Raw genomic sequence first — 27982 nt, 5'->3', positions numbered from 1 at the left:
CCCGCCTCCCGTCTCTCTCCCCGCCAGCCTCCGCCTCTTCTCACTGGTCTGTCATCCACACCGCTGTTGTTGCAGCCATTTTACCGTGGAGCCTCGACACAGCGGCGACTGGAGGATGCCGAGACAGCACCGTTAAAAGGTAAACGTGCTTTCTTTTTTTCAGATGGTCTTTCATGTGTTTAGATGACCGGCACACTTCCAGCTCGGTAAACATATCTGGCGGTGTGTGGCGAGCAGAGGCCCGGCAGACTGGAGGGGCTGAGGCAGCCTCAAAAACTGCTCAGAGGAAAGATTGCTGGGAGTGTTTGGCGACCATAGCTCCTAGCTGGCTGTTAACTCGTCCATGTGAAAAATGGCGACGTCTTTCTCCAAATCCGGTAAAGTTGTAAATGAGCTGCCACGCGGAAGCTTCGTGAATGTGTGCTACATTTGGTTCCTGCCTAAGTGCGCAGAAAAGGGCTTCTTTAGCCTGGGTCACAGAGGCGCGTTCAAGGGGGCGCTCGAGGGCTGCAGGAGGCGGAACATTAGCGTACGCGACGTACTTTAACGCCATATTGGCTAGCCTGTACTATCTTAGCTGACTTTCATGTTGAAGATTAAGAAGTTTCTTTGTTACTTGAACAGAAACATATGTTTTGTCTGGTTTGTTAGTTTTAGTTTGTTGCGTGGTATTGCTGTTGTTCAGAAATGAGATGTTGATTTCCTAGCATTTCTTACAAAGTATTTACGTATCTTAAAGCACAGATGCAATTAAGGAATACATATCATCAAGGTAAAGCTAGCCAGAAGTACAGACTTATTAAATAAGCCTCAAGTCTAGAAGGCGGTAGCGGTGTATTGTATGATTTATGGGAAGAGATGCGTCTTCCATGAGTAAGGCCAAAAATATGGTTGCACTTTTTCAGATTAATGGGCGCTCGAGTCAAGTTATTTGTAAATCTGTTGACGAGCAGCTAAGAACAGAACAACCAAAGCTGGTGATTCCAACGTCTTCTTTGACCTTCTTAATTAGTCATATTGTCATGCAGGATTACAAGAGGAACTAGAAAGCTGCAAGCAGCTTTGCGCAACGCACCAACAACGCCACTCGGCCTATTGGCAACGCCTCCCCTGGCGACCTCCTCCAAAGCCTCTCTCGGCCTCACCCACAGCCAAACTCCACATCAGGTCATTTAGGCTTTAAAACAAAGGACTTTCTGTCGCCAGGGGGCGAGGCTATGGTAGTGATGTCATATGGACACGTGTTTGTGGTCAGCATTGAACTTGACCGACCCAATGTCAGTGTGGTGCAGATTGGGTTTTGTATATCTGAAATAAATAGCGACCTTGCTTTTAGAATGTGACACTTCCTATTTATAGGGGGCGGAGCTGATTTGAAATCCAATTATTGACATGTAGTTGTGTTAAGAATGGGAATGGCATCATATGTATCAATTTAAGTGCAAATATGTTGTTTTTTGTGGGAGTTATATCAATTTGTTGTTCATGGTAAGACATCAAACTTTGAGGCCCTGTCCTTTTTATACGCTTTGTTATATAAATGATCTGTATAACTTTTCATCACACATGCCTCCTGAGCATCCTGGCCAATTATGGTGTCAGTTGGATAAAAGCCCTAAGAAGAGTTTGTTAAAATACGTGGCAAGGAATATGGCCAAAATAACCCCAAAAATGGTACCTTTTTCAAAATGGCCGATTTCCTGTTTAAATTAGCCAGTTGGTTGGAGAGGTTTTTTTTCTTTTCTGGTAGGCTGTGACATGGAGCACTTGTGTACCGAACTTAATGCATGTCAGTTCATTAAGTGTGCAGGCTAATCAATTGATTTATCCATCCATATTGTCACTTTTTCAACAAGTTTCTATGTGACTGAGTTAACAGCATGACTGTCATCACCCTTGCAAAGTTTGGTGGAGATTAATGTTTTACTGGCTTAGTTACAGGTACTTCCTGTTTCATTGCGTCAGAGCATCATTCGCCATAGTTACGTTAAAGTCAAAGTTTACCGTGCAGCGTAGGGCGACCCCTACCTTTACCTTTACCAGAACTCTTTACCAACGTGCTTTCTGCTGCCTGACCCAATTTGAACTTAACGGTGTACACAAAGCCAGAGAAATGGGTGTCTGAGTAAAATAAAAACATTTCCGGCCGCCAGGGGGCGTATCTAATCGTTAATGCAATTATTGACATTTTGGTCTCTTCAGAATGAGACTAGTATAGTATGTAGCAAATTTGGTGCAGATATGTTGTTTTATGTACGAGTCATATCAGTTCAGTTTTTCATGGCAAGATGTCAAACTTTTAGGTCCTGCCCCTTCTACACGCTTTGTTACATAAACAATTAGCACAACTTTTAATCCTCCTGAGCATCTTGACCAATTGTGGTGTCAAAAACCTTATGAGGTGTTCGTACAAATGTGATGTGAGTAAAACGTCAAAATGGCGACTCTGACCTAAAATGGCCGCCTTCCTGTTGACTTTTCACCATAAGAGGAATTTTTTGTTTGCCTTGTCATGCACACTGTGTGTCAATTTTTAAAAAGATTGTGGACATTCAGTGGCAAGGCACCAAAAATACGTGGCGCTTTCACTCAATTAAGTCCGAATTGTCCCGAGCACTAAAATACAGTGCTCAGGACTTGGGGGGGGGGGTGTAGATAAAATTGGTGACTTTTTGAGCATGTTGAGGCCCTCAAAAATGCGATTTAGTGGAGAGAATAATCATAAGAAACGCTTGCTAGAGCTGCAACTATTGGGTACTTTTGGAATCGGGTACTCTGTCGATTATTTTTAAGAGTAATTGACTTCTCTAACGATTAAAATTTTTTTTATTATAATTTGTAAAACAAATATTAGAAACTCAACCAAAGTAAATTTATATTTGTGAAGCTGTTGCATGTGTTGTTACTGCCTAAAGCATGAGGACTTTTGTGCAGCCGTAGACTGCAAAGATAAAAGATAAAGCCGATGCGGAAGTACATAAATCTGCAGTTCCCCCTTCATCCGCTAGGGGCAGGCTGCAAAACAAAGCAAATCCCCATAGACTCCCATGTTAAAAAGACCAATTTCACAGCAGAAATAAACATGTTTACAGCCTGGTTAAAAAATTTTCGGGTTAAAGTTTACCTTCATGGCAATTTTGGGCGGGAGGTAATTTTTTTTTTCGGCCAACACGTACACCCATAATCTGACCACAAATTCCTGCCTTTTAAAAGATTTAAAGAAGAATTTACATCGAAGAACTGACTTGTAAACATGTCCAAAATGTTTAAAAACTAGCCTATGTCTTCGCGAATACTCCTGTTAAAAGTGTGTCTGTTTAATACAGAATAAAACTTTGCTGCAGGAACAGAGGCTACGCCTGCCGTCACACGCTGCCTAAAACATGCACTTTGACTCTGCGTGTGTGCAGGAGAGACAGATGAGGGATGGATTACAAGACTGTTCACGTGAGTGAGCGGTCTACACCTTGCCATGCCTCGTCACTGCTGACTAATATCACAGGTTTTAACACTGTATATTTTAACAGACGCTGGTGATATAAATCGGAAATCTGAATCTCCTCCTGGAGCAGTGAAGTTGGGTTGTTATCGTTTCAGGTGCTTTACAGCACACACTGCACTACGTTTTATGCCCCTTTGAGTGTGATATGGTTCCACACTTGCGACTTTTTATGTCTTTTCTTCATTCTCTGCCATTAGACCGGGTGAAATCATCAGTCCGGGTGAAACGGTCATAATGTACGGACATACCGTAGGCGAGAGATTCTGTTTTTATAAATTTTTTTTATAAATGATTAAATATTTTATACGGTTACTGAAACGATGATGTAGTCCCTCCGAACAGCGCAGTGGTCTGAGAATGCCGCGGTGATACATAAATTAAAATATATCACCACGTGATAATAATTAAACGGAGCCTCGAGGCAAATAATTTGCCTCAATCAATTTTTGTACTCTGGTTACTCGAGTTACCCGAGTAATTGTTCCAGTCCTAACCCTTGCATTTCAACAGGTCTGAGCACTGCCTTCAGTGCTTATGTCTTGATTCAATTGCAATTTTTTGTGTGCCGATTCGATTCAAATTGCAATTCTCACGATTGTTCGATATTGCTGATTTTTGTAGACTAAAAACAAAAGAAAAAAAAAGTACAAATCTATTTGGCTAGAAATCTTTCGAGAGTAGCTAGATTTTGAGACTTGAGGCTATTGTGCTAAACACTGTTCAGTGGAAACGCTAGCAAATCACAATTGTTTGTCAACTTACAAATATTGCTTTTTATTTTGCAAACAACTATGGAAACGCAGCTGGGAAACTTTTTTTTCTTGGCTCTTCTTTGCTAGCTGCCATGATGTTGTGTTTATGCGGTTCTGTGGGAAACCAGCACGAGTGCGCCGACATCACTGTAAGGTACGTGAGCCCAAAAGGTGCTGGCGGGGCAAAATAAAATCTCGATTTTCATAAAAATAAATCTCAATAAACAGCAAATTCAAATTAATTGATTTAAACTGATTAACTGCCCAGCCGTAATTTCAATTTGAAAAAAAACAACACAGTAGCCAGACCAGGATTCTGTTGCAAAAGAAGGAGACAAAACAAGAGTCATTGCAAGACCAGTCTTTGGCTGGCTGGCGATAGCTGATAGTTTAAGTCAGATACAAGATGGATGCTGCGTTAGCCATCAGTAGGGGGCCCATGACGGGGAAAATTTTCTTCAGTGTGTCTAAGTCCAGCTGTCTTTATTCAAGCTTTTAGGATTACAAGAGATACCACCGAAGCAAGGCCCGAAAAGTTAACACTTGCGAAGAGCTGTTGGCAATTCGGACATGAAGCTGGTTAGTTTCTCCTCGTCGCTGATCGACTACCAGTTGTCACCGTGGCGACCCCCATGCATCGTTCCAAAATCAATCCGAACTTGTGTGAAAAAAATTCTTCTAATGTATTTTATTCTTTAATTGTTGCTTATTTATTCAACAAATAAGGATTTTAAATGATCTATAGTTTTTTTTTTTTGTTGTTTTTTTTTTAAATTTTAAACTTGCTTTGATGTTATTGCCACTTGCACCACTTTGATCTCCTGCTGCAATGCATCACCATCATTGGTCATTACTTTTAAAGATGCATTGTGGGTAATTTGTAGTGCACTATTTTTTTTTTTTTCTCTCTGAACATTGACACCCCTAGAAAGTGGCATGCCCACTATACAGGACACTATGCATGGAACATAGACACAGTCAATAAAAAAGTCAAAACTAAGCCAAGAGACAGTGACAGATCTCCTAATGGTCCAGCTGTGTTTTCCAGAGATGCTGTTAGGAGCAGGAAGCCAGACTACATGGACTGTTTTTTTTTTTTTAGAATTTAGGAGGTTTCTGTGAATTTGATATTATAGAAATGACATGTGCTTGAAAGTATATGTTTGTAAAATAATAAAATATCTTGGCAAGTTATATGCGCTTGGCCGGTGGATTATTCCATCTACTGGCCAACCTGGCTGGTGAGCAGAAAGGGAATTTTGGACACTGAGCTGAACTGAAATTCAACCAGCTTTTAAAACTGTTCAGGTGTTTGAAAAAAAAAACTACATCAGCAATTGTTTGGATTGAGTAATGTATAAAGTTCCAATACCAGCCAGTAACAAAATAGTCCTTTCAGCGTCTCGTAATATTCCAGGGACACTTTTTCCAGTTAGACATCTCAGAGGCATCCTGGACATCCATCCCTTAAAAATGGGGGCATCCACTTTCTGTCGCTTTGTAGCTTTTCTCATTTATTACATCACTTCTTGCTGTTAATAAGCAAGCTACTTTTCATTTACTGGCAAATAATATCGGAAGTAGGTTGTAAAGACTGAAAGCAATGCATTACAGAACGTTTTTATATTTCTTGTGAAATGGAACATTGGTATATATTAAATTTTAATACATCATTTCATGTGACTGACTGAATCAAATATGTCAATTAAAAGTTGCTGCCCCAGCAAGGCATCTTTCAATATGGCAGTTTGGACATATTTGGAAAAGATTCCTTTTTTTTTTTTTGCTTTTTTTTTTTTGTTTTAGAAAAAAAGTTACCCAACTTAAATTATAGACCTCACTAAGGTTGTATATTAATGTACCACAATGTATACCACTGTGGTTGGTAATGTGCTCGGCAGGTCCATGGATGGGTTTTTATACTTTTGTGTTTCAACTACACAGGCTGAGAAACCGCACTATACAACTTTTCCATCCGGTATTTAACATGATGTTGTGGCAGAATTTTACCTCACGGTAAAACTGGTCGTTTTGAGCAAGCAACGTCCCTGATTCAGCAAAGAAATGCAACAAGATGAAAAGAGGTCAAATCCAGAGCCATTGTAAGACAGGTCAGGTAGAATGCAAGATGGATGCCGAATTAGCCATTAATCGGGAACATATGATGGGGGGGAAAATGGAAAAGGAAAAAAAAAACCAAATCCTATATTATGTAAATATAACAGTTCTATTGCTAATGGTTTATGGACTTATTACACATTGAAATATTATATTTGGCCTAAGCCTTATACCTGTGTGATATGGTGAGACCATGAAAGAGCCATCTGGGGATTGGTGAGGTGGGCTGGGGAAATCAGCTTAATATCAAATATGTTAATCACGTCAATATTAATCCCCAATACCGATACTAGATCAGATCAGTCACAACTCTTAAGTAGGAATAAGTAGCTCCTTTTATCATACATGACTGCGGTGTACATGTAGTTGATACGACTGCAGTATGGGCAAAAACATTACGGCGGTTTTACTTTCATTAACTCCTTCATAACAGCTCTGCAGGGAATTAGAGCTGTTTAGTAGAGCTGCACAATTAAAAAAAATCGCAATCTCAATTCATACTTGTATACGATCTCATTTTCAAATGACGACAAAAAAAAAAAAGACTGTACCGCATTTTGAACCGGGACATCCCCTGCGTAAAGACAAGCGCTCCCTCTTTCTCCCGCCGCAAATGACAGCGACGGATCCTTGTACTAGGGCTGGGCGATTAATCAGATTTTTTATCTCAATTATGATCCGAGCTTTCAACGATCATGAAAATAAAAGGGTGCGATTATTTTCTTTTCTTTGCAGTTTCCTCTCCTGCTGTCTTCAATTGCTAATCGAGCGTCTCTGGCATTGCAGCGCTGTGCTGTAAACTCCTCCCACAGTCGCTTTGGTTTCATTCAGACACTGTTGCTAACTTGGTGACTTTCTCACTAAAACTGGTGACTTTTATTGTTAAAAGCGACCAGCGACAAGTCTAGCAACTTTTACTGGAGTTATTAAAGACTTTTTCTGGTGTTTTGGCGACTAACTTGAAGGCACATATTGTTCTGCAGTTACTATAACGGACGAGCAGCAAGAGCCTCTCCCGTCCTAAAGCACTTCCAGACGGCCAGTCTTAAGCTTGTTACATACTCCACGAGAAGCAAGAACTGAGTTCTTGCTCTCAAGGCTGCAAGAACAGGAACAAAAGTCTTGTTCGTCAGGTCCATACATACTTCACGAGAAGCACGTCTGCAGCGGGGAGGGATCACTGTGGGGGGTGATGTCTGCTTTCATGTGCAATGAACCCGGTTTTTACCTCCGCCGAGGAGGTTGTGTTTTTCCCGGTGTCTTTTTGCTCAAGATAACTCAAAAGGTGACGGACAGATTTTTATAAATATTTCAAGAGTTGTTGCAAATGTAAAAATGAAAAACTAATTCAATTTTGGTGGTGATCTGGATCACCGTTTGGATCCAGGAATGTTTTAAAAGGGTTCAATATTGTGCTTGGCAGAGATTTCTGCTCTCTGCGTGCTTTTCTAGTTTCATATTTAATGAACAACTTCGTCTGCTGCTGGGCGGGTAGTGCACGGGTAGTTGTGCACGCGGCTGGGTCCAAGTGTATTAATGCTACTTGTAAAAATGTTCGTACTTTCTCACCAACTCGATCGGCTGTTTTATCAAAACAATCTGTTTTACCTGCAACAGTAAAAACGCGGAAGCAGTAGCTCCGCTTTATGCTTTGTCCTCGTTTATGATGCCCACCTCCAGTGTCCGACCAATCGCACAATACTTCTCGCAGCCCCGCAAGAAAAAAGTTCTGCCAGCCCGGTGTGTCAATAACTGTCTTCAAACACGTCCACGAGAACAAAATGACATCATTTTCTTCTTTGAGCCTTGATAACAAGAAAAAAGTTCTCGCTTCTCATGGAGCATGTAACAGGCTTCAGTCTGCTCCGGCTGCCGGTCAATGTAGAATAACTGCAGTAGGTTGTGGAAGTTCACTACAAGGTTATACCATTCTCAGTGACAACTGGCAATTTTCGTATAAACGCACACGTAATTCGGTGAGTTAAATTACTATATCCCTCTGTAACGGGGTGTCACCATAGCAACGCGTTAATCAGCTGGTTCAGATCGGCTGTCTTTTAACAAGTGAATGAGAGAAACGCGCTGTAGCCTGGCATAAAACGTACATCGAGGAAAACATGAAATAGTTCCTATACTTCAGCAAATGTTGTAGAAAAACAAATTTGTTAAAATATTTACTGTGTGGGACCATGTTAAAAGCGGATTAAACAACTCCTTACTGTGTGTTATTATTGTTTTAGCAGTTACTGTCACGAACAAGCAGTGGTGTGTAGTGTGAAAGCCACACGCCAAGAAGAAAGAACGCACAACTGGATGCCAACTATTCTCATCCTTTCGTTGTTTGTGTTGCATTATATTCAGTATATTTCAATAAAGGTGTTTACCACGTTTATGTTATAACATTGTCACCTACTTTATAAGGGGATGGTTGACTGTGGAAGCACAGCAGAGGGCAGAGTTTACTGCACGAAACTGTGTTGTCAAGATAGATCTCTTGATGGTGATAGTGTCCCGATCAAAGGGTGCATTAACACAGATAGTCCAGGGGACTCCATAAAAACAGGTGTTTTAAAGTCAGAAAAATTTGCACCTTCCTTTTGTTTGGTCTGCAAGGAGCACAATGTGACTCCTTTTGAGTATTTTTAAAACAAGCAGAAGCTTGCCATACTACCTACCAATAAGCCAGGAAACTAGTGAAGTTATATTGAATTTAGTACCTGTATAGTATGTAGATGACCAACTAATGCAGTCAGAAGGCATTCTCTATGGATGCGAGACTTTGCATAATTTGGGCAGCCCACCTGAATCATTAAGCCCATTTACATGTGCACCAAAAATCTAGTCATTTTCTGATTTTCTGAGTTATCAGATAATTCAAGTGTCATATAAACAGGAAAATTTGATATCTTGTATTATATATTTTCTGCTTGTGTGTGCTAAAAAACTTTCTTGTGTCCTGGAAGCATTGCCTTCGCACGAGCAGAACACAAAAGAAAAACACAATGGCATGCAGTAGCAGGAAGTCAAAGTTTTAAGGAAGTAATTTGTGCTCTATTATTTGCTTGCATAGTAGTAGCTAGTGTTGAGACCGCGGGCCTTGCCATGTTCGTACTTTCTGTGCATCTTTACTGGTCTTATGATTCAATTTTCTTACGATTATTTTGTTAACAGTTTGATACAACAACAACATTGGGAAATTGCATCATACACTGGTTAATGCAAGGGCTATGATGATATGGTTTTGTCCCGATTCAATTTGATTCCGATTTGTTTGGGTGCCGATTCTATTTAAATTGAAATTTTCACAATTCTTTGATATTGCTGATTTTTGTAGATTTAAAAAAAAAAAAAAAAAAGAAAAAGAAAACTTTTCTTGCTAGTCATTTTCCTTGATTTCTATTAGGAAAACACAACACAGTAGCCAGACCATCATTCTGATGCTATAATGCCCAAGAAGACCAGTAAAAAGGTCAATAAAAATGACAAATTTTACAATGGATTATTTGTATTTATTTGGAAAAAAGATTTTTAAACAAACAAAAAAAAAAAAAAATCAATTTTAAAATTGTGACGCAGAAAATCCAGATTTTGATTTTGCGATTCTCCCACCCCTAGTTAATGCACAATCTAGACGGCAACAGATGCATCTCACTGTGCGTGATGTATAGGGAGGGTAAAACTAACTGCATCTTTTGTGGGTGGGGGCGTTACTGTAGGTGGGGACAGGAATATCCCTGTAATGGGAGGGGAAACAATGTATTTGTATAAATTATTTTTGTATTTTTCATCTGTCTACCAACAATTATAAGATCATTTAAAATGTATTGGTATGAGTTGTAAATGTATCGTAGGACAGATTTCCCTCTGTTTTTTACCATTACAATCTCATTTCATATGCTTATTTGTATTTATTTATTGACTTGTAGAAAATATACAATTTTTGCTAAATCTTTGAAGGGTTTAAAAAAAAAAATTTTTTTCCCCTTGGTTTGGTTTTGGACAAGTAATGATCACTGCATAAGTTTAAATATCTGGCCAAGTCAAAGTGATACAAACTGTAGTGAAAAATGAATGACTTTTTATATACAAACCGTACTACAACATAACATATGATAGGGTAGTAGCATTCAAATCTCATGTCTGAATCTTTTTAGGTTGTTGAAGGAACAAGTGATCGAGCAATCGTCTTTCTATTCACCTGAACTCTACCAAATAGATTTTACTTGCTGTGTTTTGTTGTAGTCCCTTAATACAATTTGGTAGACCTTAACCAGCAGTGATCTGTCAGTGGTACTACCCATCATCCATTATCTTAATCATGTTTGGTCCCCTTGATCCTAGTTACCCTAGAACAAACAAAACATTATACAACACATAGTAGCAGGCCATGGGTATAGAGTTGGATAGGAATAAGGTCCAACAGTCCCAAGTTTTCATCAATTTCCAGCTCAAAAACAGTTGAAGAATCCTTGCACTTTATCAGTAATATTGCTGCTAATAGTTTCTTCTTATTTCAGCTGTTTTTTTTTTTTTTTGTTTGTTTGTTTTCTACATGATCAGCTGTCTATTTTTGCCTGCCTTATTTCTATTTAATTTGCAATTTGCTTTTAATGTTTCTGGAATGTCTTGTATAGGAAACGTGCTACACAAATAAGCCTACCTTGCCTTGCACTCGCTAGTACAAAAAAGCAGTGCCAATGGTGACAATCTTCAGTCAGAACTTAAGGATCAAAATAAAGAAAGATGTACATCAGGAGTTGCTTTAGGCTGAGGTGGTAAAGTTTAAATCAAATATATTTTTGCAACTACTAGTGTTATTAAATCCTTGATGATGATGACAAAGCCAAAAAAAACGCGAATATTGTTTCTTTGGAATACATCAATGTGTTATTTGTCAGATCGTTTTTGGTTGCTGAAGGGTGGAAAGAAGTTGAAATTCAAATGTCAACTGTGTATGGTGCCACATGTTTCAGCCAAAAAAATGTACACAAGTGGGCTAAGTTGTTTAAAGAAGGACGGAGCAGTGTTGAGGAGGAAGACACTCCTGGGAGGCCTGCAGAAATGAGGTCTCCTGAGGTGGTCAAAACAGTCAATGACCTCATTCAGTCTGACAGGAGCGTGACAGTGGATGACACTGCTATGACTTTGAGCTTATCTGTTGGGACAGCACACAAAGTTGTCCACGGTGACCTTGGCTACTCAAAGGTCAGCTACCTGTGGATGCCAAAAATGCTAACAGTAGAGCACAAACAGAGATGGGTCGAGTTGTCCCAGCAGTGTCTCTTGCGCTATGAGAAGGATGATGATGAGTTTCTAAAGAAGGTAGTCACATGCGACGAGACATGGGTTGGGCACTATGAGCTTGAGTCCAAACACCTGTCTATGGAATGGAAGCACGTAGCCTCTCCAGTGAAAAAGTAGTCTTAAGTCCCAGCGGCCCACGTGTAAGGTGTTGCTCATTTTTTGGTATATGCAAGGCCCAATCACCATTTTATTCCTTGAAAAAGTAAGCACTGTGAACAGTGATGACTACTGTGCACTGCTGAGTCAGGTCAAGAAAGACATAAGGAACAAACGCAAGGGTCATCAGTCAGAAGGAGTCATCTTGCATCATGACAATGCAAGGCGTCACAAAGCACCCCAAACGGTGAAGACCATCAACAAGCTGGGCTGAGAACTGCTCCCTCATTCCCCTTACAGCCCAGACCTTTCCCCTACAGACTTTTACCTGATTGATCCCTTGAAAGCATTCACAAGAGGCACAAAGTTTGAAGGTAACGACAAAGTCAAAAGTTTTGTGAGCGACTGGCTGAGTTATCAGTCCAAAGATTTTTATGCTGAGGGAATATGGAAGCTTGTGCACAGATGGGAACAGTGTGTGATAGTGCTGGGAGACTATGTTGAAAACATAGACTGTATATGAAAGATGGACGGAGCCATCGACTGTTAAAACCGAAGCCTGTGCAGAAGTGTATAAAACTGCAGTTCCCCTCTCAGCCACTAGGGGCTGCAAAAAGCAAATCCCCATAGACTCTGATGTTAAAAAGGCCAAATTCACAGCAGAAATAAACATGTTTACAGACTGGTTCAAAAATCCATTTTAGGTTTAATAGGTTTACCTTCAAGACAACTGTGGGGGGGATTTTTTTTCTAACTCGCCAGTTTACAAGTAATTTAATCTCAAAGTTCGGCATATTTAGGGACTCGCGTCCTTTTGATTGACAGGTACCGACCTCACGTTTCAAGTCAGAAAAACGTAAAACGACTGTGGTTTTTAGCCGGTTAACAACATGACTTAGCTTTAGCCCACTCACCTCCGTTTGCCGATTAGCTCCTGTTAGCTTGGTTAGCTCTTAGCTACAGAAAGCCTGGAGTTCGCTCAATGTCAATCATCCACCATGACGCTCGCAGCCCCCCTCTCAGCTCCACCTCTTTGCCCATATTTGTATTTTCCGAGCGAGACGACACGCATGCCTCTGCCAAGATGGTGATGGTAGGAACTGTCCACCAAGCTTCAATTCAGCTCTTCAGAAACCTACAGGTGATGCAACAGCGGCTTCGTCCATCTTTTTATATACAGTCTGTGTGTGTTACAATTGTTTTTATCAGGTAGTGGATTTCTTGTAGTGTTTGATTTAAAAAAAAAAAAGGGGGGTTTTGATTGAACTGTAGTAAATCACTTCTTCTGTCTCTCTCCTTACCCTGAAGCTCACATTACTCTGGAGGAGGGTAAATCTTGACTCATCAGACCACTTGACCTTCTTTCATCGTTCCAGAGTCCAATCTTTATGCTCCCTAGCAAATTGGAGCCTTTTTTCTGTCATTATCCTCATTGGATTAGTTTTTTTTTCCTTATGGCTGCGCAGTTGTTCAGTCCTATTCCCGAGTTCAGGATTTTGCTTTGACCACATGTCATCCTAGGAGACAATGGCTCCCCACCATCCCCACTGTTCTTATTAATGCACTGGACAGTTCTTAACTTAATGTAGGTATCTTGTACAGTTGCCTGAGATGCTTTCCCTATTTGATGCATGCCAATGATTTGACCCTTCTTAAACACTGTTTTCCACGACCACGTGTCCTTTCACATTTGTTTAATAAATGGGAAGCTACTAATTGCACAAGTTTGGATTAAATAACCTGTTGCCTGTTAATAAAATGACAATGAAAATAAGGATCTATTGTAATTGTAAAAAATGAAAATATACACCTACACTACTTAAGCTTTTAAGACATGTAGCGCCAATTAAATGATAAAATGATAAATGAACATGTCATAGATAGGGCTGCAACTAAATACTATTTTAATAGTTGACTAGTCACAGACTACTATAGATGATTATTTGCCGAAACGGATCATTTTTTGTTTTAATTTAGCATTTTAGGTTGCTTTCATAATAATGATTAACACAAAAAAAAAAAGATGGGTTTTCTTTTATAAAAAAATAAATAATAAAATCAAGTAAACATGTTTTTTTACTCTAAACCCAGGGCAGGCACATTAGCAGCAGTAAAACATTAAGCAACAATTAAACAAGTATCCAAACAAATTGAATGAAATGAGCGGCCTCATATCGCAGATCAGCATCTCGAGGACGGACTCTGTGAGGGTAGTAACCTGTTGCAGGGTGCACATATGCTTCCTCTGCATAAAGGGGTCCATGGGGGCTCTCTCCTTTAGACTTCATGCATTTAATTTGAAATACGTTAGTCAGGCACTCAGACAATACGTTTTATTTTCGACGTCTGTCTGCTCGTTAGCGTAGAAAATCTTACCGAGGCAAATCAGACTCCTTTTCATTTAAATGCCCGACATGCTTCCTCTTTAAATGCTCATGCATCAAGTGTTCCCAAACTTGAGACGTTTGATATGCATTGTTGTTGTGGATGACTTAATTTATGTACATTACCCCATCCAGCAGTGATGCTATTGCGCATGCATGTTTTTCCAAGTGATCATTGACTTTGTCACAACTAATTGTTTACTGCAATAAAATCAATTTCAAATTTGGTCTGACTCGTTAAAATAAAACGCCAACTACAATGCCCATCCTTAATATAGAAATGTTAGAAGTACTTTTTTTTTTTTTTTTTTTTGAGCTTTGTGATCTTGAGTTTGAATTACAGCTAGTGTTTTTTTTTTTTCATGACTTGCTACAATGAAAGCTATCAGTTAGGGGCCTGATGTATGCAACCTAGACATATTGAGCTGTCATGTAAGTGGTAAGCCTCATCTATAGCAGTGGGTCACTAAGGAAAAGATGGGCTGGCGTTTTATTAAGCCTGCAGACTGGCAGCAGTTTCTACTCTGACGGATTGTTGAAAAAGTATTTTCCTTATTCCAGAAGAAAAAGAAATGTACAGAAAGAAAAAGAACTGTTCATTCTGAATTTATAATTAAAATCATGCAGTTATATCACCTGAGAGCTGATATCCTGCAAGTATTCAATGTGTTCCTGCTCAGACACACCTGACTTGCCTTAATTGGATTCAACAACCTATGAAATTCTGCACAATTTAAGTCCGGTGTGTTGGAGCAGGGATACATGGAGAGTTTACACATGGAGAGTATAGCCCCTACTGCCCACTCTGACCTTATGTTGCCATAAAACCCATGGTGTAAAAGATTAATTCACTTAATTGAAAGATATTTGTCAGAAATTAACCAAATTGGACAAAATTATTTTAACAGCTTTACAGTGGCTTTGCAAAAAAGTAATAAAATTTAATTTATCTCAGGAATGCTTACGAAATCCCATTGTAATTTGAACTTTAAGAAATTACTACCTGCACAACTTTTAAATGAGCTAATTAAGATCTTTTTTTACATTTTTCATATTCTTGAGCAGTGGCATGTCAGTATGCAAATGCATATTTTTCTCCAGATTTTCTAGATATTTTCCAGTCTGGCTCCTTGTAAAATCTCTGAATCATCAGAAATGATGCAGCAGCAAATATTGCAAAGCTTTTACTGTTGATCCATGAATGAACAAGTGTGCGCTTGTGAGTTTGTCCTTCCTGTTAAGCTTTATGGGAGTTTACCCAACCAGTCTACATGTGCTTTGTGGACTTGGAGAAAGCCTTTGACTGTGCCCCCTGAGGACACCTGTGGGGTGTACTCCAGGAGTATGGTGTACTGGACCTTCTTGTACAGCTGTCTGGTCCCTGTAAAATGGGTTTCAGAGCTTGGTTCGCATTGCTGGAAGTAAGTCTGATTTGTTTTCAGTGAGGGTTGGGCTTGACCCTCACAGAGCTGCCAAATGTGGCTGTGCTTCCCTGCTTAGGCAGTTGCCCCTGTGACCCAAACCTGGATAAGCGGCAGAAAATTGATGGCTGTCTGCCTGCACTATATAGTGCCGCATACTGATAGGGCTGCTTGATTATGGCAAAAATTATAATCACGATTATTTTGACTGAAATTGAGATCTCGATTATTTAGCACGATTATCCTTTTATCTTTAATAACATGATTTTTTTTTTTTTTTTACATTAAACTGACTTTTAAAAATAATGTCCTTCAGAATTCCACATATTTTAGAAAACGAATAACAAGAAGCTTTGTCTTGACAAAGTGCAAATACTGACGTAAACTGAATAGATAAATATAAGTAAGGATTAAACAACGCTGCGCGTCGTGGTGTTTTCAACTCCGTGTCGGGCATTATAACCGTCGAACACACAGTTACGAGTTATTTAATCCGCTTATACCATGGTCCCACACAGTAAATATTTTATAACAAATTTGTATTCCTTTTCTACAACATTTGCTGAAGTATAGGAACTATTTCATGTTGACCTCAATGTACATTTCATGCCAAACAACCGCTGTCAGGCTACAGCGCATTTCTATAATTCACTTAAGACAGCTGATCTGAACCAGCTGATTGATGCGTTGCTATGGTAACACCCCGTAACGGAGGATTATTTCTGTGATTTAACTCGCCGAACTACGTGTGTGTTTACACGAAAATAATGCAGCCAGTTCTTACTGACAATGGTATAAACAATGTTGTTGTGAACTTTCATAACCTACTGCAGTTATTCTACACTGATCTGCAGCCCGAGCCGACGGAGACTCGCTGCCTGGGAGTGTTTTAGGATGGGAAGAGACTCTTGCTGCTCATTCATTACAGTAACTGCAGAACGATATGTGCCTTCAAGTCAGTCGCCAAAACACCAGTAAAGTCTAATAACTCCGGTAAAAGTTGCTAGATTTGTCGCTAGTCGCTTTTAACAAAAAAAGTCTCCAGATTTACAGAGAAAGTCGCCAAGTTGGCAACAGTGTCTGAATGAAACCAAAGAGGCTGTGGGAGGAGTTTACAGCACAGTGCCATTGACGCTCGTTTAGCAACTGAAGACAGCAGGAGAGGAAACTCCAAAGAGAAAAATAATCGCACCATTTTATTTTTATGATTGTTGGAAAAACCAGATCGTAATTGAGATAAAAATGTGATTAATCGCCCAGCCCTACATACTAATACTAAAAGTGATCTGTGTGTGTGAGATGCAGTCAGTGAGTTTGGCCTGTAACTTAAAGGATAACTAGTTACAATAAAATATAATTTTGTACCATCGAGTGGCGCAAACCTTACTTATTAGTGATGCACAATATGAAAAATTTCAACTGATACCGATAACCAATCATTTTCTGCATCTTGTGACCGTTACCAATAACCGATAAGTTAATTTTTTATGTTTAATATAATATACAGTTTGTACTGTTTGCAGCAATGAGAAAATTATATTTATGTGCTGCAACACAGCTGACTCACATCAGACTTAATTAGCAGTCTGCTGCAGAGCTTGACATCCAACTGCACAAGTCTGCTAATTACCCACTCATTTTCAGCAGCTGAGTTGCAGCAGGGAAACTCCCAACACGTGTAGGACTGCGGCCCTTGAGGACCGGAGTTGCCCACCCTTGCTGTAGCTTATCTATTACAGCAAACAAAATGTTTTGGCTCTTAAAATTTTTGATTTTTTTTCATGTCAGACAAAAATGTGGTAATTTGCTTTAACTAATGGCAACAAACAATTCCATTCAACCAACAAAATGTGACTTGAAAGTTGTGTAACAGATGTTTGGCTTATGTCCAAAGGTATATGTGTTTGTATATTAAATTAAATGTACTGACATACTGTGTCAGCCTCAATTACAATAAATGTAATCCAAAATGAAAATAAAGTGCTTCCTCCAAAATAACAATGTAGTCCATAGGTTGATCAAGCTGTGGATTTGCGTGGCAACTATATTGTAGAGGGCAGGGAGGGACACATGAGAGAAGAATTGTCAGTTCAGGATGGTGTAATGTGGCTCAAAATGTGCTATTAAGTTTTTAAAATAAATAAAAAATAAATCCCCAGGTTCTATACAAACGAAAAAAGCTGGTCGGTGAGTGCTACTAATTCCATCACTTGTCATTAATGGCTCTAGCCTTTTCATCATCTATTGAAAAGTTTTTACAGCATTCAAACGCCTGCTGAATGGATACATTGACCCTGTGTGTTTTGCTTTAGCGCTGATAGCTGCTACCACACAGCTTCGTATTCTTTCCATACTGCTTTGCTGCGATGGTGGTTTTTCAGGTGAGCGAGATTTGTTTGTGTTAAAACTTGAAGTCGTCTTCCCTCCTCTCCGAATTCTTGCTGAACAGATTTTGCAAACAGCAATGCTGTTGTCTTCCACTATGAGAAATACGACCATACTGGTGAAGACATGTTTGCTCATTATAAGTCAGCGAGTAATGGTGCCAAGTCTGGGTCCTGCCAGTGAGATGTGCATATACTGTGCGTCTCCACCATCTTGGCCTGCTTTAGGGCTACGTTGCCTGAATGAAATACCCCCAAATTTAATGAATTTTTCCGGCATTTTATTGGAAAAAATGTACTTATCAGACAGATTAAAAAAAAAAAATCTCCCAAATCAGCCGATATTTTATCGGTCTGATAAATATTGTGTATCTCCATTACTTATTATACATCATACATCCTCTCATACGTCCTCTGTTAGCCAAAAAGACTTTTATATTGTATGTATAACATGGCTGTAGTTGCGCTAATCTAGCATAGCGTTAACTGACATCTTAAAAGCATGTTACTGCATAAATAAGTATGCTATTATGTCCATTGACCTTGGTTAGGGTTGGGCGAAATGACTATATATCGTGTGAACGATAGAAAATGTCTATCATTTAATATGAGGCTCTATCCTTTACACTCCGATAAGGTGCTTTACTGGAGTATTTTCCGTCAAGATGCGCTTTATTGCATGCACGCTGCAATATAAAAACAAACGTTGAGAAAGACGGTAGCATGTTTCAGAGTAGAATAATTCACTAATAGATGACTACCCAACCAAAACTGATGAAATTGTTCATAAAAGAGGGGAAATTTCTGTCACATGGATGCAGTTTGGATATAAAAAGACCAACGTGGAACCAACAACAGACTAGCTCACAAGCCCAACAACTGACTCTGACACAACTACCGGCAACTTATTTTAGCACATGCGCAAGAATTTGGATAAAGAATAGTCAACAAGCAAAAGCCGCTAAAGCAGAATCAAGTGGTGGCAAAAGCGCTCATAAACTCCAGACGCAAACGCTTCAACAGGCACTTACCCGTGAAACGTCATATGGCCATAGTTCCCCTAGGTGGAAAAAGATCACTGCTGCCATTGCCAAACATCTGACAAATAACTGATGATGTGGAAGTTAGATTTGCTGCAAGGTCAACTTCTGCACTTGGTTAACAGTGTCTGTCTGTCATAGCAACTATCAACAACAAAGGCAACAGATGTCTAACTTTGGCTAGAGTATAATTAGCAACCTGTTAGATGAGACATAATATTCCATATAAGGAAATGCCACACTGCAGAGGCCTATATAACCAATGAGCTTCTACTGAGCTGAGCCTTCCTTTGTTCCCCACACTAAAGCTGTTAGTCTGTGTAATAAAGTCGTCTCTTCTGCTAATCAGCTGCCGTGTACTCTTTGTTGCATCAAGGTAGTATAAAATATTCCACAACAATGACTGACACAAAATTACACACAAAATTTTATATTGTTATGTATATCATTGTGGGAATACAAAATGAACTATATTGTGATATAAGATTTTGGTCATATCGCCCAGCCCTGACCATGGTTATTTCATATTTAACGCAAATAATTTGATCAGCTGTTTATTAAAATAATCCATTTCACAAAAACGCAGTGGAAACTGTCCCACTCGTGCATTTCCGTGTTAACCATACCCACCTCAAATGTGTGACCAATCATGGAATACTTCTTGGAGCCTCTCAAGAAGAAAGTTCTGCCATGTCCGAGAGAACAAAATTGACATAATTTTCTTCTTGGAGCCTTCAGAACAAAAAACAAATTTTTGCCTCTTGTGGAGTATGTAGCAGGCCTAATTCAGAATGAAAATGACTATTTCAAAATCAACTTAATTCCAAAGTGACTGTTTTATCCTCACTTTAAATCCTAATGGAATAACTCCTCTATCGTGATTACGTTAATTCTGCTATACGCTAATGCCGGTCTCTGCAAATGCTTGTTACCTTGTCTGGTCGCCATGATGCTCATATTCTGTAATACATAAACTTACTTTTTTCATCAAGTTCATACCTGGTAATAAATAGAAAGGATCCAGTGGCTTCTTTCAATGAGCTCAAACTAATTAGACAGCTGCTATGGCTGTGGTCGGCAGATGTGTAGTTTTGGGTTGTTGACATTTGCTGTTTGTCTTGGTCGGCCTGGTAAGGCAGGTGTCTTATTACACTACTGCTGATGGTAAGCTGACGACCTCCCCTCTCTCTTAAAACCTCACAAAAGAGCTCAGCTGCAGAAGCTTGTGAGGATGACGTTTTAATGAGGAGCAGGGGGTTATAAATCCCACATCCACATCTTTGGATGTAGGAGAGTACAGTGAGGATTCATTGTAAACACTGCATAAGAAATTTCTTAATCGCTCACTATCTCTAGTATGCTGATACATGCTAATTAAGTTGATTGAAAAATGCAGTATAATTTCTACCAACACAAAAATCGAAAACCACAGTTGGAACTGAGTTTGAAGGCTTCAATTGAAGTTACAAACCATTTAATCTGATGTGTACAAGTAATCACCTTGTCTACATGTGCGCATCTTTGTAACGGTTGCTGTCTGTGTTGGCCATGACATTGTTGTAAAATCTGTTTTATATCCTAAGTCTGTTTTTCCCTGGTTAGATGTTTGGGTCTTTCAATTAGTCCAATGACAGAGCCACTGAAACGCGTTTGTATATACCTTGGAGTTTCCATAACGAATGCAACTTAACTCCTAACAGCTAGTCCACAGAAAGAATAAAAGGCACAGTTTTCAGGTCCACAAGTTGTATGTTTGATGTGCAAATGCGCATTACAGAAACTTACTTTGGTATTCAATAAACTTTAGTGTCCTGGAGGTAAATGCTTAAAAGGTCAATTCGGTCTGTACTTCTTTCTTTTGCCCTTAGCAAGGAGAATTGTACTACATTCTTCTAAACTTGGCCAGAATATATGACGACCCAGATTATAAGACAATCCCCTTTTTTGAAAACTAATCTTTGGGAAAAGACTAATAAAAATATTTCGTTTGAAGAAGCTATTTTTATAGAAACTATGAGAAAAGCAGTGAAATAATAACTAAAGATTGTTTTCATTTTTGGCTGTTCCTGTAATCATCAATATCTATAATGCAAATGGAAAACATAAATGTAAGGTGTGTCCAAATTCAGGATCTGGTGGTTAAAACCGAAGACCCTAGCGGAAGTGCATAAAACTGCAGTTCCCCCCTCATCCGCTTGGGGCCGGCTCCAAAACGGAGCAAATCCCCATAGACTCCCATGTTATAAAGCCCAACTTCACAGCAGAAATAGACATGTTTACAGCCTGGTACAAAAACCAATTATTTGTTCAATAGGTCAGGTTTCCTTCATGACAACTGTGGGGGGAGTAAATTTTTTCTAACTCCCCCATTTAAAAGTACTTTAATCTTGAAATTCAGCATCTTTAGGGGTGTTTGATTGACAGGTAACCAATCTCCCACTTCAAATAAGAACATAGAACAATCGCGGGTTTTAGCCGGTTAACAATGTGACTTACCTTTAACTCGCTTACCTCCGTTAGCTGGTTAGCTCGGTTAGCTCTTAGCCACAGGCATTAGCTCTTAGCCACAGGCAGCTTGGAGTTCGCTCGTTGTCAATCATCCACCATGACGCTCACAGCCTCCCTCTCAGCTCCACCTCTTTGCCCATTTTTCTATTTTTCCGGGCAAAACAACATGCATGACCCTGCCAAGATAGCGATGATAGGAACCGCCTTAAATTCAGCTCTTCAGAAACCTATGGTTGACGTCAGAGGCTCCGTCCATCTTTTTATATACAGTCTATGGTCTGTACACTTTGATGTGACTACATAGGCTATGGAGTGTTCTACGTAGTCAGCACACTCAGAAGTGTGCTTACCTTGAAATAAGACATCCTACCAAGTGTACAAAAATTACCCATACTGCTCCAGTCCTTTGCTACCTAGCAATTACATATGCCATATTTATCTAATTAGAATTTCAAGTATTCGAAAATTAATGTTTAATATCCCACAACCATCGAATAGTATTTTTACCTGAAATGCACACCCCTAAAATATACCAGTCAGTAGTTGGACACACATTTCCCATTGACACAGGATAACCCCTTTTACAGCGTAGTCGAGACACTACAAAGCAGCCAATCGGAATGATCCAATCCGAGGCTTGTGATTGGTTGGAATTGTGGAACATTGCTAGCGCTTCACCATGTTGAGCAAGCGTGTTGACAATACTGAGCACAGATGCTACATTACGAGTGTGTGCGCATGTGTCAGCACAGACAAGAGCAAACACAAACTTGAGTGCTGTGTGCATGGAATTAACTTCTGTTTGCTCAGATTACATTTAGCTCACAGTAGGAAAATAATCTGCTCAAAGTTTAACTGATGTGCTTGATAAGTGTTTTTTTGCGCTCAGAATAGGTCTCTTTTTGTGCCTCAAGAATGAATAACGCCATATAAGCCTAGCTTGCCTCTTCCGTGCTGAACTTGGCCCATAATCTCCATGCTGTAGTGCTGACTTAGCTTGTTGCACCGTTTCTTTGGGGGTCCACTTTTGTCCTGTTGTTAATACTGGTGTAACAGCCACTACCACCAAAGTTAAATCACTACTTCCTTTTCACATTTTCAACAACTCCTGAATATTTCAGGAAAATCCATCCATGACTTTTTGAGTTATTCTGAACACAAACAAACCAATAAACGCTGGTAAAAACATAACCTCTTTGGCAGAGGGAACAACAGCACATCACTACTTGGTAATGCTAACTTAATCTGGAATGCTGGAAACCATGACCCCGGGGTGCTTTTGTTTCAGATGCTCATGCATGGCTGTCATGTAGCCGTGGTATGCCAACTCTGCGTGGCACACGACACATTTCACCTGTTTGACACTTTGTTTAGCGTAAAATATCCCCAAACTTTGGAAATAGGCTGAGCCGCCGTCAGTTTGTTCTTTGTTGTTCAAACAACGATGCTGCACAAAATGACAATACTGCCCCCAGCACTTCCTGTGGTGCTTTGCGTCATTTGCTTGGTGTTTAGAGTTCTAATATTGTCTGAAAAGCCATGGTTGGTATATGGTGTTAAGTTGTCTGGCACAGTGTTTTATTAGGAAAGCCTTTAAGGGCAGCGCATCAACAATGAAATTTTGCGTCGATGAATTTTCAGTCGACTTTGTTGACAAATTGTTGCAGCCTCACTGTAAAGGCTTATGCTGCTTAGGAACACCTAATCATTTCCTACCGTAGGCACTGATAGTTCTTTCCATCTTCTGGACAGCTGTGATGGGAATATCGATGAGTCATTGGCCACAGCAGTCGAGGAAGCAAGCAAAACTGGAGCGGTTTTAAGCTGTGGTGGGTAATGTTGGGAAGCTAGCAAGATTTCTCGCTTCTCATTTTTGGCCTGTTGAATCTGATGCCAGATCATTCTGGTATGTTTCAGGCACCTTGATGGTCCTAGCATCCCAGCTTTTTGCAAAGTGGTGTCCAATAACTTGTTTTTTCCAAATAGCTGGTCACTCTTTACTCAACAATGTTAAAAAAGATTTTGCCTTCAACATTGAGCAGACTGATAGGGCAGAACTGGCTGATGTTTGTGGATTCTTTCTCCTCCAGTACTACTCCTACTCTACACCATGCTTTAGGTATTGTTTGCATCACCCAACCCATTTTTATCTGCCTCCAAAGAAATTGAAGAACGTCTGGGGCCATCTTATAAACCTTTATATGAAACGCCATTTGGGCCCAGAGCTGATAATGCTCTTGCTTGTCTTACGTTGGCCTCAACCTCCTTCCATTTAGGGAGACTCACATCCATTGAGTGCCTTGGCTGCTCTATGGGTTGGCTGCTCAGGTGGTAACTCAAATGCTTCATGCCTTGATGGCTCAGAATGAATTTTTTCCAGGTGTTCTTCCACGGACTGCTTGGTTATCTTCAGGGTACCTGTTGCCTTCTTTTTGAAAAGGGATTTCACAAATAAAAATGACTGCTTTGTAGACCACAACATGCTTTTCTCTTACTGTTAGCATTTTTCAGACAGTCCCTTTGAACAATCTCTAACACAATATTTCTTGCCTGGCTGACAGTTGTTGGATAGCTCTGCCTGACTTGTCTGTTAACTTGTGGCACTTTTGAGCCACACTCCTCTGAATAATCACGAAGCCTCCATTTTTCATCTTTCGTCACTTGCCCTGCTGTTATTAATAGGTGACCACAACCACAAAGCCAGCGCCCTCTGCTGCTGCGATTGTGTATGAACCCCCCAGATTGCTATCAGCATGTCAAAAATTAGACCCTGGTTATAAGACAACCCCAATTTTTTCACATTTTCAACAAAACTTTTTTTTCATATTATATTTGGGTAAATATGGTACTTCACATGCATAAACACTTTTCTCTCTTAGTAAACTACATAAAATACATTTTCATGTCATTTGTCAACTTTTAGTATAAACTTGACACCAAAAAAAAAAGTAAAAGCATTCTGTGGATTATTACTTCATTGTAACCGTGTTTCTTGGCAATCAATAAACCAGTGTAAAGCCAATTTATTTTCTTTTTAAATGGTGCCACATTGTTAGGAATGGGCATTTGTGGGATGAGTTGAGCCACACAGTTGGATATGTTGGTTGTGCCTCTGAAAAACATGGCAATTATCTGCTAGTGTCATACAGCTTTTTCTGCTGATTTTTTTTGTGCCATTGGTGCTCAAGAACCGACACAAGTTAGGCAGAGTTTTTCATTACTTATCCCGACTTAGTTTTGATAAATCGAAATAAACAGATGACATAACACCTTTTTGTAAAATTAGAGTGATTGATATGTTTTTGTTTAGCTATTTTTGAGTCCTTACGTTTTTGTTTATTTTTTTATTTTTTATACTGAATATTTCCATTTTTCTTGCAGGTTTGTAAACATGGCTGGCACATCACAAGGTCCCATGGTCAGCCGGCCATTGGTATTTGACAATGAAGAGCGGAGAGCAGTTCACTCTTGGTCTCGGATCTCATCAGCAGGTCACAATGTCCTCCTGGATGCTCTGAAGATCCTCAGTCCGATGTCAAGGGACCTGTCAAGCACTGAGGAGCTTGTGACCTTCCTGCAGGAGCTGAGTGAAGAGGGTCACAAGCCTACTGTGCTGCGCAGCAAGGATGTCTATGCCTACCGCTCATGCACAAGCCAACCCCTTACTGAAGACATGTTAAAGATGGCAAACAAAAATGTTAGCAGACCCACCGCCAAGAAGAGGAAAAGGAAGCCACTGACAAAGAAGAGGGAGGTGCACCCATCTTGGAATACACCTGAGAAGAGCAACCCTAGGATTCAAGGGGTTAGGCCTCCAGAGATGTTGGTGGACCATCGCACCATCGTCTGCAGTAGGACACCCTTTCAGACAGTAGAGATGTCACAGATGGATGTCCAACCATACCTCAGACTGACCAACATTGAAGGTCTATCTGGCTTCCACACAGCCAGACTTCAGATCCACACCATCTGTGACTCATCTGACATGCCCTCTATTAACTTCTCACCACAGAAGCACCCTCCAACACTTTCAGGAATACCCTCTCAGCCTTCTCAAAACGGTGGTGGGGCGCCCACCAAAGCCGTGGCCTTGTTCAGCCAGAAGAGCCTGTCCTGCCCAATCAGACTGGATGGCGCTCTCATTGGAGATTCTGCGCCGGTCTTCTACGCCAATGGCCGGGTATTTCCACAGACTCATACAGAGCTAACCAGCAATGGCTGGAGGGGCAATGGCCTCCACCAAGATGTTCGGGTCTCCAAGGAACTGAGCAATTCTACACAGCAGAGAAATGGCTGGAAAGACAAAAAAAGTTTCAGACGGAAAGTGATAAAGGTGGATGACTCTCGTTCGGTGGCTGAGGCCTGCAGAAAAGCGCAGAAGATCCTACAGGTCAACCTTTCTCCAGTGATTCAGATACAACCTCTCAACCATGTGCTGAGAGACTTCAGATTTCAGAAGTGACACCCCCTCTCTTATCTCTCCTCAAAATTCAGTTTTCATTAGCAGACGTGGGTGTTTTTTTATATGTTAGCCTCCACCTGGGTGTGTGTCTGTGCTCATAGCAGATGTCTTGCGTGCATTTCTAAGATTGTTGCTGGGTCTTGAAGGTGGCACAGAAGCTTCTTTCTGAAACTTCTGGTTCCTAATGTTGAAGCCCCCAGTGACCAAAGGGCATTTGAAGTTAGGTGGTGCTTTTCCTAGCAGGCTGGGAAATGATTATCAGCCCAATACTGGTACATTTTCACTGTTAAATGTTTAGTTTATGCTATACAGTACTTTAACAAAACACCACTCTACTTTTAAGTTGTCCAGCTTTTCATTAGGATAAAGCATCCACTGTGTGCTGGAAGAAAAGTTCATTTTCTTTCTTTAAACAAGATTATATGTGTGGGTTTCTGTTGAGTATTTAAACTCATTCAAACTAAAGCGCCATGTGTTGGAAATGTCAGTATTTCTTATAGTGCTTAAACTGCTGCCTCATTGCGGCACCAAGGTATCTGCTGGAAAGAAGGAAAAAATGAAGCTACTGTAGGTTTGAGGCTGACCCATTTCCAGCAAAACAGTTGATATAAAGTAAAAGGAATAGGGAAAAAAGATGTCTTCCTTCTTTGCCGTTTTCTTGTTTTTTTTTCCTTTTTTTTTTTTTTTTTTGCACTGGAAATGTAGAGGCCCTTAGAGTGAGCACAGCAGGTAATCAAAGTCGTGGTACTCTAATACATTGCAAAGATTGGTTGGTTGGTTGGTAAACTGACACACATGAAGTGCATTACAGTCTGACTGCTGGTAATATTTGGTAAGTGACAGAACAATAGCAGGACATGGTAAGTATAAAAGATTCAAGCCTTGTTCAAACATTTTGAAGTCTGAAATTAATATTTCAATCTTAAAAGTGAAGAAAGGTAGTTTAATTTAAGCATCCCAGATTGAATTGAATTTTTTTCCCAGCCAAATGTGCTCTATTGAGCTGAATTGTCCAGCATCTGCAGAAAGTGCTAATATGATCATTGTTTTTTGCCCCTCAGATGTGATTTAACTAGGTCTTATTAACTAAAGAACTGCAATTTGACAGTACAACAGTGCTTTGTGGTCAGCTAACCCTGAATACAGGCAAAAAAAATTGTGGCATTTTGAAAATATCTGAATAAATCCTTAATTTGGTTTCTTTTTCCATTTTTATTTTTGCTAGCGAATGGTGCTAATTTTGCAATGTTGGTGCTGGCATAAGAATGTCATCCATTTCTCTAATTTGTAGTTTTAAATGAGTGCATTTAAGAGCAGTGGCTTCCTGCTAGGGATTGAGAGTACTGCTGCCCCTTCAGGTTGGGATGACCACACCAAACCACCTTCTGTGCTTTTCAAAGTGTTCATACTGTGATGAACCACCTCGATCTAGTTCCATGTCTTCATATGTGACAAACTTCTGTGTATTACCTGCAACAAAAGCACATTCCACGTGACAAATGCATCTAAGCGCCAACACTTGGAAGCAGTGACTGGGCCAAATGGTTAGACCCATAGTTGTCTCACTCTGGAACCTTGTGTTGAGTCCATTTAATGAAGATATAAATTATTAGACATGCCTATTTCAGTAAACAGAGATATTCTTCTAAAAGAAACCATGGAAAAAAGGCACACTTCTGAATGACACTGAGATTTAGACATCTATTAATTCTAAATGGTTTGGTTCTAGTACAGACATGTGGTAGGAAGACCCAATCAGACTTGATTTTGAAATGCAAGGTCTAGCCCAAACTGTGTCTACTGGGAAAAAAAAAATCTTTTCCCAGTTAAATTGAGATTGCATTGTGTGGTGAGGAGAGATTTCACATCTGTTCTGCTGAGCTTCATGTTGCTGAGGAGTCTCTGCCTGTATACCCCTCTCCAGTTGGTCTGTATGAAGTCATGTTCATACCCCTTTTTTTCTAGATCTTCTGTTAGTCTTGTTTGTGCAACACTTGTATTATAATGTATT

At 39.9% G+C, this 27982-nt stretch overlaps 1 protein-coding gene across 1 annotated transcript; it reads left to right on the top strand.

Annotated features, from left to right (window-relative positions):
- The first annotated feature begins 93 nt into the window (after positions 1 to 93).
- ccdc71 (coiled-coil domain containing 71) lies at positions 94 to 27982 on the top strand. The gene is made up of 2 exons (XM_079242491.1): positions 94 to 139; positions 24891 to 27982. Exon 2 carries the CDS (start codon positions 24901 to 24903, stop codon positions 25969 to 25971), a length of 1071 nt encoding a protein of 356 aa, XP_079098617.1. The 5' UTR covers positions 94 to 139; positions 24891 to 24900; the 3' UTR covers positions 25972 to 27982.

Source organism: Telmatherina bonti (assembly GCF_933228915.1).
Source record: "Telmatherina bonti genome assembly, chromosome: 6".
Taxonomy (NCBI): Eukaryota; Metazoa; Chordata; class Actinopteri; order Atheriniformes; family Telmatherinidae; genus Telmatherina; species Telmatherina bonti.
This window is presented reverse-complemented; position numbering and strand designations above follow the sequence as displayed.

Excerpts from the sequence above, each read along its gene's own strand:
- ccdc71 (XM_079242491.1), top strand. The coding sequence starts at position 24,901 with ATGGCTGGCACATCACAAGGTCCCATGGTCAGCCGGCCATTGGTATTT.